This window comes from Aulonocara stuartgranti, assembly GCF_965226115.1.
Source record: "Aulonocara stuartgranti genome assembly, chromosome: 10".
Classification (NCBI taxonomy): Eukaryota; Metazoa; Chordata; class Actinopteri; order Cichliformes; family Cichlidae; genus Aulonocara; species Aulonocara stuartgranti.
This window is the reverse complement of record NC_138946.1, coordinates 12,586,366-12,601,457: the sequence shown is the minus strand read 5'-3', so window position 1 is coordinate 12,601,457 and position 15,092 is coordinate 12,586,366. Positions and strand designations below refer to the sequence as shown.

General features: G+C 38.2%; 1 protein-coding gene across 1 annotated transcript in view; it reads left to right on the top strand.

The window, feature by feature from the left end:
- The first annotated feature begins 7,080 nt into the window (after positions 1-7,080).
- gabrb2b (gamma-aminobutyric acid type A receptor subunit beta2b) overlaps positions 7,081-15,092 on the top strand; it is a 64,701-nt gene continuing 56,689 nt past the window's right edge. The window contains exons 1-3 of the mRNA XM_082547995.1: positions 7,081-7,598; positions 7,736-7,833; positions 8,380-8,447. Of these exons, the coding sequence (XP_082404121.1) occupies positions 7,516-7,598; positions 7,736-7,833; positions 8,380-8,447 (249 nt within the window). The 5' untranslated portion in view covers positions 7,081-7,515. The remainder of the gene's footprint in view (positions 7,599-7,735; positions 7,834-8,379; positions 8,448-15,092) is intronic.

Here is a 15,092-nt window from a genome sequence, read left to right as displayed (position 1 = left end):
ATAACCTTGAAAAGCTAGCAGGTGGTGCTTCCTCTGGTAGTGAAGCTAGTTAAGGCAAGCTAATGAAGCATAAAACTTGGGTTATGGACTTCTTTTATTTATTTATTTTTTTCAATCTACATGGTAAAGGTCGATACCGCCATCCTCACAATTTGTTTGGTGTAAGCGCATTGTCAGTATTAACCCTGTTCAGGACACATTCACGGACAGCTCAAAGCAGTGCTGATGGGTAGTTTTTAACTGTAATGGATGGAGTGCAGCCAATATAGGATTTTGAATCTATTAGATCTGGTGAAACATTCATGAACTTAAATGTTGGTGAAGTGCAAGAGAGGACCGTCATATTTTTATGTATTCATTATTCAGAGGACCGATAAGTGTGTTTCTATTTAATTCATTCCTGATGCAAAATCCTCAATATGCCATTTAAAGAATATGCAATTTAAAGAAATTAAAAAATGTGTTGTACATTAGAGCATGACTTGTTTCTTTTCTTTTTCTTTAGTCTTCAAATCATGGGATCCTAAATGAAGGAAGTCAAAAAGCTTTGATCAGATATATGTATTAAAAGACACTCATCACTCTAGTCTATCCACTATCCTTCCTTCGCACAAGTCCAAATGATCTCAGTCTTGTCTCTCTTAACTTCGTCTCTAAACCACTCAACCTCTATAGCCCTCCTTCTGGTCAGTCCCACTGAAAATCAGCGCATCTTTAATTTTGCTGCTTGCTTTCCTTCTGTCACCAGTCACCGCTGACAGTCGTCTCCATCTACTTCACCCTGCCGGTACTCTCTCCTTCACCTTTCTTGTGCACTGTCCATTGCTTTGAATGGATGCAATAATGTGCTTTATATTACACAAGCTACTTACATCAATAGCATGACTGATGATTAGTAAACAAAACATTTTTCTAACTTGGAAGTAACCATTTACAAAAGTTTGATTACACATTAATTGACCCTTTATTATTATTATTGATTGTTTTAAAGTAGTACATTTCTTCCTCTGTTTAGGATGTTTTTGGGACATTGTCAGTTGGTGGTTGTAAATGGTCTCTCCTTCTTTATCTTTAACTAGTATATATTGACTTTTTAGGATTCACCTGGGAGAGTTTCATTGTGTGGGAACTCATTTCAGGACCTTTAAGTATGAAGAGGTTGTTAATAGAGGCAGATTTAAGTACTGCACCGCTACTTTATGCTAATTTGTACCTTTTGTTTTCCTTTTAAAGGCCACTATATAACACTTTGCAGCCTGGAGGTGAATGTCTTCTCTACAAAACTTAAACTTGCGAGAGAATTTTTACCTCGTAAGATTAGTTATGCCTGAGAAGCAACTGTTGCTTAGACAGAGAATCTGACTATTTCCTTCACTACTGCACCGCGTAAGCTTTTTTTTTTTCCATGTCTAGCTATCAATAACTTTATCTGGGTCAACTATGCTTACACTACACACTGGTGATCGTCTTTTTGTGAAGCTTTTTTTTTTTAAATTTAATTATTTTATTTTAAATTGAACTTAAGTTAACAAGTCAGATCAACACAACAGATTCAAGTTACACACAACACACAATAAGTGAAACATAACTTAAATAAACTTAAATATTTAAATAACTTCTATAATTTCAAGATGATGGAAAAATACACCACTGTCACAAAAGCAGAAAGCTGATTGAGAATATTTTAAAATATTGCATTACCTCAAGTACATCTCAAATACCCTTTTTACAATTTAATTGACCCAAACACTAAAATAAATGAAAAAATACAAGTAATATTTTCAAAAAGCCCTCCATATAAACAATCAATGGTTGTTTGCACCATGCCTCAAAACTGAAACAAAATAAAATAAAAATAATTACTGAAATAGTAAAGAAGGGTTTCTGGGTACTTAGCAACATGCACGACTTTCAACTGAGAGGCTGAGCTTTAGAGTCATTTTTTGAATCATTTTTTTTACATTTAGAGTCAATCGATGTTTACTTTCATTTTCATTCGCTGTTTGCCCAGATTTAGGCATTAAAACTAGGCTACTTGTCAGGATTAGGACCAGATTATAGTTTGGGATAAAACAGAACCTTTTACAAGGATAAACACATGTTAGAAAGCTCCATTTTCTAGGTTACCAGGGTGATGAGTTCTGCCCCATATAACAGCGACACCGCCAGCGCATATTTTACATGCATTTACCACTAGAGGTCGTTCAATTTTAAAAACACAAGGATAATTCATATTAGCTGCTTGCACAAACAACCTATTGGGTCGTACTTTACGCGAGGACAGTCTCGCATTGACATAATTTAAAAGTGCCTTCCCAAGTCCTCTAATGGAGCTCTCCTGCTGAGTTAAGGAGCTCTAATCAGTGGTGTCAATGCTGTAATTGCAGTTCGCATAAAAGAGAAATACAGAGAGGTGTTTTAATTACAGGGAAAGGCAGAGTGCAATTTCCTTCCCTGCCTGACAAATTGTGTTTGATTATATTATAAATGTGATGTACGTTAACTGTTGGATACTATGTTGTTTTGTAATTTTAGATCTGACAGTCAATCCAACTTTATCCAACACAGGGACATGGTGAGAGAGAGACAGAGAGAGAGAGAGAGAGGATGAAATGACGGCACTTTATTTTGGCCATGAGCTTTGGCATGCTGCTGGTCCATCTCTGTCCATCTGGATGGATATCAGACAGTCAATCCATGGGAAGCCTTACCTGCTGAGAACATACCAGGTGCAAACTCCACAGTAAGACAACAACCAGTAGAGGTTTATTAAGTACTGCACAGTAATCAATCTTCTTCCCTTCCCACCTTCCCACAGCATATGCGTGATAAATAAATAAATACAAGTAAACTGCTTTGGTCTGATTGTTTTGCTAATATTTGTTTAGGTTTTATAAAAGCTTTGACAAGATTTTAATGTGTAACAATTCATTAATAAGATAAATGGTGAGTTGAGATGACATTATAGGTACAACGGTTAACGCAGAAGAGCTCCGCATCATAATGAATTTGCTATGAAATTAAAAGTATCGATAAATGACCATTTTTAAAACAAAGATCCAGTATCTTTGAACGTTACATTTACGTATCAGTGACATATGGAAAAATATATATTTCCTATCTATAGTCACAATGTGTCATTTTCAATTTGTGGCCAAAAAGCTGATCGCCCTTCAGTTAAATATGTTTGTATATGTGTGAAGATCAAACTATTAGAATACTGAATGTAGTGCCCATCCAAACAGTCAGTGTTTGACATCCTCTGCCATTGTTTGAGTTTTCCGTCATGTTCAAAACCTAAATCAACGTTATGGCAGATGATTAACTGAGATCTGCTATCTGTGTGCTCAGGCACAGAATGCTATCTCTCTCTCTCTCTCTCTCTCTCTCTCACACACACACACACACACACACACACACACACACACACAGACACACACACACACACACGCAGAGCGAGATCACAAGCCTCTTCCCTGAATACTTCCATCATATTGCCAAGATCCCAGCAAACAAACGCATGTTTACTGACATGAAACAACACAAATGCTTCTTTGAAAACATTGCGGACATCCTTTTTCATTCCTCAGCACAGGGCAGCCTGAGTATAGCTTTGGAAGAAGTGTTTTACTGGGACGCTCAGAAAGGCAGTCATTACATTCCTCTTAGTGCAAAGATGCAGAAAGACAGAGAGGAAATGGAAGCATGAGAGCCCATTTGAGGATGTTTAACAATTGGCCAAACCAGGCATTAAGAACAGCAGAGCAGGTCAAAATATTTAATTGCTTTCTTCAGTGGCAGATTCAAGGTAATGTCTGAATCTACACACTGAGATTTGAGGGCTAGATTACAGCATTATGTTTTTTATACACACAGTATTATAACTTGTGTAGAATTGTATAATTCCTCCATCTGTTTATCTTCGAATGAGTATTGGTGAGTCAAAGATATGTCATAGTCTTCAAACCAACATACTTTTATAAACTGTTTTGTTTATACAACCATGTATGATTAATTATGTGAGCTACTTTCATATAAGACATGCTGGCAGGATTAAATTAAATAAATAGACACAAGCACACAATATTCACGTTAAAGCCCGACTAACTTCGGATATACATCATGATTTACAGGGAATTGTGTAGGAGAATGAGGAAGAAAAGTGATTTAAGTGACACTGATGGCTGTTAATGCCAAATGTACTTGGCCAGGCCTGTAATTCAGAAACTGCTGATATACCATCTGTAGGATCTGCAGAGAATAGCCTGAAAAAAGGCAAAACATTCAGTAAGTGCCAGTTCTCTTTATAAAATTGTTTTATTAATGCCCGAGACCAGAAGAGAATGGTCCGACTGCTTTGAGCTGATAGGAAGGCAACAGTAACTCAAGGAACCATTTGTTACACCCAACATATGCAGAAGCCCATTTCTGAATGCACAAACATACCAACTAATAAAATCAACAGAAAGCATATGATTTATGCTCTTGTTCATTTGGATTTCTATCAGCAAGTGACCAAGTACAACATTTCACAAAAGTCTTGACCCATTTCTTTAGATTTTGCTTCCAAGGAGACAGACTTTCTGATTCTGCAATTCAACAAGTAGTCTTGGGGATCTTGATTAATGTATTTATGAATGCAGAAAAGTACATTTGACCTGTCATGCAACACCATCTGGAATGCATCCAATTGGTAATGGCTTTATTTTTCAGCATAACAATGATTCCAAACACTCTGCCAATGCAGTAAAAGCATACCTGGATGGCGAAACAAAACACACACACAATGGAACACTATCAGTCATCGAATGAGCACCACAGAGTCTAGACATCAAAATTATTGAAGAACTATGGGATCATCTTGAGAGAGAAATGAAGAAAAGATACCCTACATCTAAAGAAATTATTTGAGTCTTCTTCAGGAAGTCTGGAGAACTATTCCTGAAAACTAGATGAGGAAATGACAATAAAGGTTGCCTAAGAGATAAAAAGTTCAGATTGCCATACCAAACACTGACTTTCAAGCTTGTTAAATGCGTAAAAACTCTTTGCTTTATATACTCTTTTTCCATGTATGGCTGCATGTTTCGATAAATTGCTTCACCTATTTCCTAAATTCCCAACAAAATATAAAGAAATGTGGCGTGGTGGAATACTTTTGCATATCATGGTATTGAAAGGATAGCTCATTAAACTAAAACTGTATTTCCATGTGTTCATCTTGAGTTTCCAAGTCCCTAAATTTCGTCCTTTTTTGTCTATAGTTATAGCTGGGCTTTGTGCCAGAAATAATTTTAGTAAGACCAAATAAATAGCTTACAACTATAGCAGATTTGAAGCACAATTAAACTTATCTATGGTGGCTTCCAGATGACAAAAATGGGGACAAAGTCATTAAAGCACCATAAAAATAATTTGAGTTTGAATGAATTCAGCCAAAATAATGGTGGTAAACATTCTTACGGGTGATCATGTAAAGTGGAATGCCAACTGTTAACTACCCAAGAGGAGCACAGTGATATATGAGTTTTCAAGGCTTTATGAGGACCAAAGCATCTGTGCATGTGTTTCAGTGTAAAACCGTACAAAGACTTATTAGTAAAACAGGCCAAAAGCCCATAATGCTGATGTGCAAAACTTCAAACTTGTTCAGGTTTTTTCTTTTTTTTAGGTAGGATTTGTGCATTTGTGTGCAAAAGATGATTTGCAAATGGCCAGTGTTCATTAAAGACTATTGAAATGATTGTACCTCCCTGTAGTGAAATGCAAGCTACTTCATAACTTACAGCAATAAAAAATGTTTGGTTTTGATGTATGGGGTTGTATAGAATTAACGAAAAATAAATAATAAATCTGGCAACCTAATGTTTGTCTCTTAACGTGTCATATCAGCCCCCTGCAGATAAAGTTTCAATGTGTGCAATGGGGCTTCAAATATACCCCGATTATTATTTGATTTACTTAGACTTTAAGTTAAATTTACTTTGGTTTTTGTTTTCAGATTTTTGCACAATTTTTAGTTCCAGAAACGCCATCAGGTCGAATAAGGTGCAAAAATTCCACCTGTTGTCTTGATAATACAGGGATTCCATTGATTTATGTGAATAAATCACAGTAATGAATAGAAGTCTCAATATGAAGAGAGTTGTGCTTTGAATTGAAGAGAAAATTCTGCAGCTTCCTGGCAGGATCCCCCCACCCCCCACCACCAGTACCACACACACACACAGAGCTGTGAATCGCTACTGGACTCCTACACGGGGCTCACTGCCTTTTGCATCTGCCTCTGATCCCACCATATTCATGACGCTTCGTGTCCGAGTTTACACAGCGGCGCACATCCTGCTTACCGGTGCGTGGAGCCACCAGCGTGCACGGCTGTGTGAGACGCGCAGAGTGCAAGCTTCAGCGCATAGTGCTCTCCTCCATGAAACCTGCTTCCAACCTCGAGGCACTGCGCTGGCAAGGCGCTTCCCAGAATGTAAAGCCAAGCTGCTCTTTTTGTCAGAGGCCTCAATGCGTTGAGGTCGATGTGTGAGCAACTGCTGGTTTAGACACGATATCACGATATACAGGAGAGAGAGAGAGAGAGAGAGAGAGAGAGGGAGAGAGAGAGCTCCATGGGCAATGTCAAGGGGAGCGGCTGACTGAATTCACTGGTTTAAGCATCATGGATAGAAAGGCTTTTTTTTCTCTTTCTCTGGGCGTTGAGCAAATTGCGGACCTGTTGTGTACCCCAGCTGTAGGAAAAGTTTTGTCTCCTGGTTTGGACAAACAATGTCACTGATGTATACTCATATCTGATAATATTTGCACATATCCTATGTCGATTAGATCTTTGGTTTAAGAACGTATCATACATATCCTTTCCTCTTCACCAACGCTTAGGTCTGTGACCAATTCCAGAATCTATAAAACTAGATTTTAGTTAAATGCTTCACCACAGTGCTGCTGTTTCACAAACAAAGATGCTAAATTTAGAATATGAACTGTGTCGTGCAGACTTCAACTGAGAGCTGCCGAGTTGCTCTGCAGGAGCAAAGAGATTTAGTGCCTTCAGTGGTTTGCTCGGGGACTGACGAGTTGGCTAACTGATGTCCGGAAAAAAAAGCTAGTGGAAAGACACAACCACAACCCACAATTTTCAGTAATCTCACGAGTGTCGAACTATCGCTTTTTCTATCACAGTTGTTGCTTTTTAAACAACCGCTCAACGTGTAAAAAATCAAAACACACGCCCACGCATTCTCTCTCTCTCTCTCACGCATATCCAAAACAAACAAAACAAAAAAAAGGAAAGAAACGGGGAGACCCCCATATGCCCCTGAGCAACCTAAAGTCTTGATTCTCCTTTAAATTTTCTCCTAGATTTGCCAGTACCATCAGCGGCAGCGGTGCTGCCTCTCGGTGTTGTGGTCGGGAGTACGCATGCGCCCGGCATTGGAATTACTGCGCTGGCAAGAATAAGTTAGACCTCGTCTTTCCTAAAAGAGCGAAAAAACACAGAGTTTAAATATGGTAGTGTTCAGAAGACGAAGAATGATGTGTTTTATCGTCTGCTTGCTCCCCGTCATTGTGGCCATGGTGTGCGCTCAAAGGTAAGTGACGGAGGATGCTCCACTCGTTTTACTAAGTGTATTACAGACGGCATGGGAAATACTTAGGCACTTCTGTTTGAAGAATATATCCTGTTTGAATCTGATTTTGTCTCTTTCTGTGTTTTCTTCGTCCATAGTGCCAGTGTCAGTGACCCTAGCAATATGTCTTTGGTCAAAGAAACGGTGGACAGACTGTTAAAAGGTTATGATATACGATTGAGGCCAGATTTCGGAGGTAAATGTACTTCTATTTTCCGATACTATGTTAAAGGCAGCGCGTTGTCAGCCTGTGAAATATTACAGTTAATGTGTTAACTGGGCAGTTTTAAGCAAGTAAGGAGGGGGGGAGGATATATCAGCTTTAGAATGACAGTGTAGATAAAATACGACTAACGCCAGAACACATGTGGATGATAAATTGCACCAGCACATTTATTTGAATGACGAGTCTCCAGAGTTGGGGAAAAAAACAGTATCTGCTCATTTTTCTTAATATTAACGTCCAACTCAGGCGTTTATTGTCACGGAAATACGTTAGAACTATCTGAGCTAAAGTCAGCAACTTTTAGAGGCAATACCAATACTTTCACTGCTGGCCAACGCATCTAATCCCACCCGAAATGAACACTGTAAACTGTTATTCAGCTGACAAGAGCTAAATTCACAACTGTGTGCTTCCTAGTCACGTACTCATTATTAACCGATATGTCAGCGAATCACTCGGGCTACATCTGATGTGCAGTGTCTTCTTTTTTGTGTGTGCTTGTTTTCATCTGCCCAGGTCCTCCGGTTGGAGTGGGAATGAATATAGATATAGCCAGCATAGACATGGTATCAGAAGTCAATATGGTAAGTAGGCCATTATCACCTCTACTTTTGGGACAGTGTGTGACGATAGTGATAGCTGTTATGCTTAAGCCTATGGTGGGAGATGCCCACCATAGGCTGTGTGAACGTGCCAGATCAAATCAGTGGGCGTGAGTTTGAGACTTCAAAGCCACTGATCATTGTGTGTCATGACACGAATTAAACCTCTTTGGAGCTTTTAAATTGACTGGAATAGATTGACGATTGGTTTTTGGTCTTTTAAGCTGATTGCAGCCTCATTTTCTGAGCAAAAAGGCTGCACAGCCAAGCATCACTAACCTAACACAATCAATTGTTTTAGGGAATAAAGTTCAATCTGCATACATGGCACGCACCTGCAGTGTACTTCCATCTATCTTGAGGGAAGTTTTGATATTAACAAAAGTCTCAACGCTGACAAGATTTTCTGAAACATCGTTTTTGACGAGTCTGTCAAAGCTGGGATTTTGCTAGTAATAGTGACAGTGGAGGAACTTCAGCAGCTGTAGCTATGAGAGGTGATTAAGTTTCATACAAGTGCGCCTCCTAGTGACGATATTATAGAACATCACCTCGGTTTTGAGAGAAACAGAGACATGTATTTTATCACACTGGAAGGTCAGCTTGACACTTATAATACACCAAGCAAAGGGGGCCAAAATGATATTTATGATGTTATGCATTAGCTTTTGATAGGTGCATTGTCACTCCTACATTTTTTTTAAACTTCTTCTTTTAATGTTTTACTTCAACAGTGGGAGCTGGCACATTAGTATTTACAACTTTTACATGAAATGTCTAGCTGTGTCCTGCTGCAGCAGTTGTTTTGGTGTTGCTATCTGTGATATGTTGCATATGTTTCACTCTAGGAAATTGTGGGCTGCAGCACCCAAACACTGTCGCTTGTGTTGTTATCTTCGTGCCTCTTTTGATTCGCAAGAGTGAGAAAACAGATGATAATATGTCTATTTGCATGTATTTGAGGACTTGCACAATCAGTCACACACACACCCACATACACAGGTACGCACACACATGCATACACAATGCAAGTCTTTGGAGCCTAGGACTGTGGCTTTGAATTCTTAATTAAAGCCATGTTTTCTCTGTGTGAAGGATGTTGAAAGCTGCCTTACATAGAGGTTGTTCATGTATATGTACTTGTTAAAGAGAGTGTAGGTTCAGAACTGTACTGTAAGTGCTAAAATAAGATGTATTTTCATGTATCAAATGCATTCATGATGTTCTTTCCATCCTCATCCAGATTAATTATAGAATAACTAAGCATGTGAACATGTTTATGCAATTTATAGATGCAGGCTGGTTAGGAAAAAAGGACAGCATACCATGTGTTACGTTACTAGTGATTCACATTATTTTCAAACTCATTAAACCACATTAGGACCCTTATGCCCTATGGATGGGGAAATTGTCATCCAGGATGACACGATAGAAGTGTTTCATCGTAGCAAAAAGTTATTATTAGAACAACCTTATACTTTTCTCCTATTTTGATCAAGTCTACCCAAATGGCAGGGTTCAGGTTCCCACAGCATAACAGGTCGTTACATCACCTCACTGTACAGTGGGGGTCGAGCATCATGGTTTTTCATTTAATTTGTGTCCTCTCTGTATATTTTCTCAGAAAATGCACAACAGCAGGAACTTATTATTAAATGACAATAGTGCTAGAAAGTAAATAATGATATTTATGTTATTTAGATTACATGGAGCAGTGCGGGAAGCAAATCAGGAAACTGTAATAGATTATGAGCTAGATACCATGGTGTGCCAAAACTATTTTTGCTAATACTTTCAACTCCCAACAACATTCAGAAAAAAAAACTGACCTAACCTAACATCATTATTCTTGCCTACAAGCACACCACAGCTGGGATTTATATTCATGCACCCCCACACGGACAAACAACAAAAAAAAAAAATCCCACTCTCCATCTAAACACAAAAAAGCTGCTTCTTTTGATCATGAGAAGCCTTTGTTAGGTTTGGCCTACTAAACACCCTCTAATGTGAAAGCAGAGTCATTACCACCTGACCCACTGGAGTCTCATAAAAAGAAGAGGCCACATGTGTGTGTAATGGTCTCAGCATCTTTGATCTCTTGTCTTCCTCTAAATGTAGCCACTTTTCAGGATAGCAGCTGGTGTAGAAGCACTTTCCTTTCTTCCATTTCCTCTACCCCATCTGGCTCTCTGTCTGCCACTTATTTCAGTGCAGGGATAGAACCTCCCTGTGTACTTTCTTTATTGAACGGAAAAGGGTTGAGGGTCGAGGATAATGGAGAGATGTCACAGAGGAATGCATCCAGCAGAGCTGCATTTATCTTCATGGTAGAACAGAACATCCATGTTTTGGTATGTATATATCAATTGAATCTGCTAGTCTGGCATTACTCTATGTTGGAGGCCTCACATCTGAAGCAGAGACACCAGGTGATGGCATATGTATTTGTTGACATTTTGCAAAAGACCTTTTAAAATAAATACATCTTTTGCAGCATTTGTCCTCAGTGTCATAGATCCATTTGCATCAAACTCACTTTAGATGAGTTCTCAACCTAAAAGAGCCTTTAAGCATGGGTGGCCGTCTCTGGTATTCATCACATAACCCCTCATAATATTTATGAGGGGTTTTAATATTAAAACTGTACATGCATATCTTCACTGATGATTGTGCCATATAGAAAACTATATTACATGTTTGGGTTTTTTTAAGGATTGCGGCTTGACAATGAAGAGGATGTGGCCAGTGAAAGGTCACTTGTTCCTGTGTTTTGGACCCAGTGTCACAATCTTTGGCTTGGGACTTTGGATATGATTGTCTAAGACCTAGGGGTCACATTTTTCACTTTTCAGTATGTGACATAAAGAGACAGAGAGAGAGACAGATAGGAGAAAGAGCTCTGACATTAACAAGTTACCATGTGGAGAGCCAGCAGCGGTGCTGGTGTTGGAGGGAAGGTCATGTACCTAGTGCTGCAGAGGGTTCATTCTGCGTGACTCAGAGGTGGACATACAGAGAGGGACGCACACTCGGAATACCAATGACATGTTAGACATTCAACCTAAGGCAAGTGGCTTGCAAGCCTTGATTCATGTCGTGGTCAAAATAAAAAATAGAAAAAATAGTGGAAATTAAGTGGGAATATAGAGGCATTAGTAGATCTCCCTTCAATCCTCTCAGTAATTGTCTTCTGCTTCTCTGCTGCTCAAGTCTCAATATTTACTTTTGGTTTAGCTCCTGAGCAGTTGAAGTTTAAGCCAGCAGTTTTCACAGGAGAGAAATATTCCTGTCTGAGGATGAAGAAAAGTTCTTATCCCCCTCCAAAAGGCAGAAATACCATTATTGATGCACATAAAGGTCGAAAGGAGCTTATTGATTGTTGGAGAGGGACTGCAAACTTCAGACCCCCTTCAATTTTGGTACCACCTCTCAGCACGTCTGGTGTAAATGCATGAAGACTGTACGGAAAACTCTACCGCTTATACTATATATCATAAAGATACATTATAATGGATGTTGGCTGAAAGGCAGGAGATTATTGCTTACCACATGATATTAAAAAGGAAGAAAGATTGTGATAGCACTTATGTGGTATTGCACAATATCTCATCCCAGACCTAAGAGCTTTAAAATGATATTAAGCCTGCTTCTATAGATATGTCTAAATCTATGTCACAGCCACCTTCAGTAATCTGGATAGAGCTGTATACCAATGAGCAGATGACGTACGGAGGAATGTTCAACCGTGTCAGTATTAGTTTAAATAGGTTTCCATGACATGGGTTTGAACACTGAAGAACACTTAGTATAAAATGTCAGTGGGGAAGAAAACATCTGCTTAATCAGATCATAATAAGGTTAAACCAATTGATGGGTGTCATGTAATCTTAGAAAATAATGAGCGCCACTAAATCTATTTTCATTAAAGAATACATCAGCTCTATTGTCTTTTTTTTGTCAAAGCCCACACACTTTGGCAGGGTTTCACCAAAGCTATACACAGGTTGATTGCTGCAGGCTTTGCCAGTACTCCAATTACCCCCACACTCCTGCTCCATGGTTGTTGCATAGTAACTAATGGAAGCGAAGAAGCAATGTGTGAAGATTCACAAACTGAAACACCTTTCATTTGTGGAAGGAAATAAAAAGAAATGTGCTAAAACTCAATCAACATGTGTGAATTTGTGAAGACACACCAATGTTTTTTGGTGTGCAAAGTGTCAAATTAAATGTGAAACTATTAAATCGTCTTTGCTCAGATATAAATTTGAAACAAGCTATTTAGAAAATATTGGTAATATTTATTTGAGTTGGAAATTTTGCAACTTGATGGCATACTTTGATTAAAATGACTAAAAAAAAATCTTCTTTTTTCAGTGTAAAAGTTATAACCATGCCTCTAACTTTGGGAAGGCTATAACTAGTCAAAACGTCTTCATTAAAAGTTACACTTGCTAAAAGCTCATTGAAGTGCCTCGTGTAGTGAAGTGACTTCTTATCCTCAGTCTGTGAACAGACATGGACATACTTAAAATGTCTTTAATGAGAAGTACAGTGTGTCTGTGTTTCTCCCATGCACATGCATACATTCGCAAATCCAAAGCCCTCGCTGGTCTATAGTCATGTCTCATCTCATAAACTGGTATTTTAACAGATCCTCAGTGAAGTTGTTGGAATAATGCAAGAGACCAGAGTCCAGACAAATGCACCCATGGTCACATTCAGGGTTTTTATTTATTTATTTAAGAAAACAAGCTGAACACAATAATTGTACAGTTGCGGGCCATAAAACTACTTTATAAGCTAAAAGAGACTATGGACAGATGCATAGCTGCGTTGCAGTCTGCCACAGTAACTTTTGCTTCCAAAACCTACAACATCTGAAGCATCCTTAATTTGTAGTATTTAATCAGCTGATTATGAAAGCACTGGAAAATGTTATGTAAGAATTGTGAACAACCTTTATATATCAATAGAAGAACACATTTGGAAATAAAAGACCTCCTTCATTGTATATTGATGCTACCATGTTATTTGGTAGGAAAAGCTTATAATTTATTTGTGAATACTTTCAGGTTTGTTTACTCTTATTGTAGCAAAAGTTTGAAAGGGGAAAAAAGGCTGATTTGGAGGTCAGTCCAAATAAAAATATTTATCACAGTGAGTATTTTAGTGAAACGTGTTTACTCATACATTTATATTCACAGGGAATATTTTCAACTCCCTCATTATTAAGCTGTGATGCATTTTGAACTTTTCTAATAAGTTCCTGTCCTTGGCATTCACTTGTCTCTCCCACTGCTTCCAGGTGTAACCTGTTTCCTTGGTATAGTTTGTTCTTCAGACAGAAACCCTTGTGTCACAGAATATTCTCCACCCTCTCACTCTCTTAATATTTTCTTTCATGGCAGTTTTCATTGTGATACCTCTTTCCACCTGTAAATCTGGCCATGACTTTCCTCTGTCTAATCAGCATGAAGAGGAAAAACATGAAACGGAAATGGAAATTCTTCACCTTGCATAGAAATCAACAAGTAAATATGACATTGTGCAGAGGATGTTGGAGATGAAATTGTGTTTTAGTGATGACCCTGTTCCTCACTGGAGAAAGATTCTAGGTTCTGAGGCATTTTTGTGTGTTAGTACGTTCTCCCTCTGCATGTGTGGGTTCCCTCCTAGTGCACCAACCTTTTTCACAAGTCCAAAGACGTGCATATTAGGGTAATAAGTGATTCTATTTTGGCTGTATAGTTGTGACTGCTCACATTCACACCTATATCCATGTCGCTGTCTCTCTGTGGTAGACTGGCAACCTGTCATGGGTGTCCCCCACCTCTTTCCTATGTGTGATAGGCTCCAGCTCTGCCTATGATCCTGAATTGGATACATGGTTATGAAAACAGATGGATGGATGCCAGCCTATAGAGTTTTAGTAATCTATTTACAGTTAAGTCATGGGTCACTTGAATCTTGTTTTAAAAAAAGGCATAATTTATGTGGGTGTTTATGTACACAACATAGGATTACTTTTTTATGTCAACAATAAGAACACATAACCTACAGGTAGGTGTTAGCAGAAGCTATTAGCAGAATATAAATGAGGCTGAAGCTAATAATTGTGTTTCTGCGATAAGACCATGATATAATAAAGCAGGTAAACAGAAATAAGGTTCTAAATGATCCTCTTCATCAGGGAGATTAAGAAAATGAATGTAAAACTTGAACAGAATAAACATAAATGAGGAATTTCCTCCTTTGATGAGCACTGTACACGATAAAGTGATCACCGAGGATGTGCCTCACCAATAAATACCAACAAGTTTAGGGTAAAAAAAAACCACGTGTCAGAGCCTTAAGACTCTGTTTGTTGGCTTTATGAATATAGTATGTAAAGTAAATTTAAATTCTTTAACACATACAAAGCAAGTAATACATGTTCCATCAGTGTTCACATATTTTGGAAACTAGCTGGAATTATTCATTACTAAACTTCTTTATTTTAAGTATTGATTGTTTTAGAGACAGGGCATGGACATCAAAAAGCACTTGTAATGCAATTTTATTAAATGTTATCCTAAAATGTTTTACAGTAATAAAAACAAAGATTTCCACTCGTGTTATCTT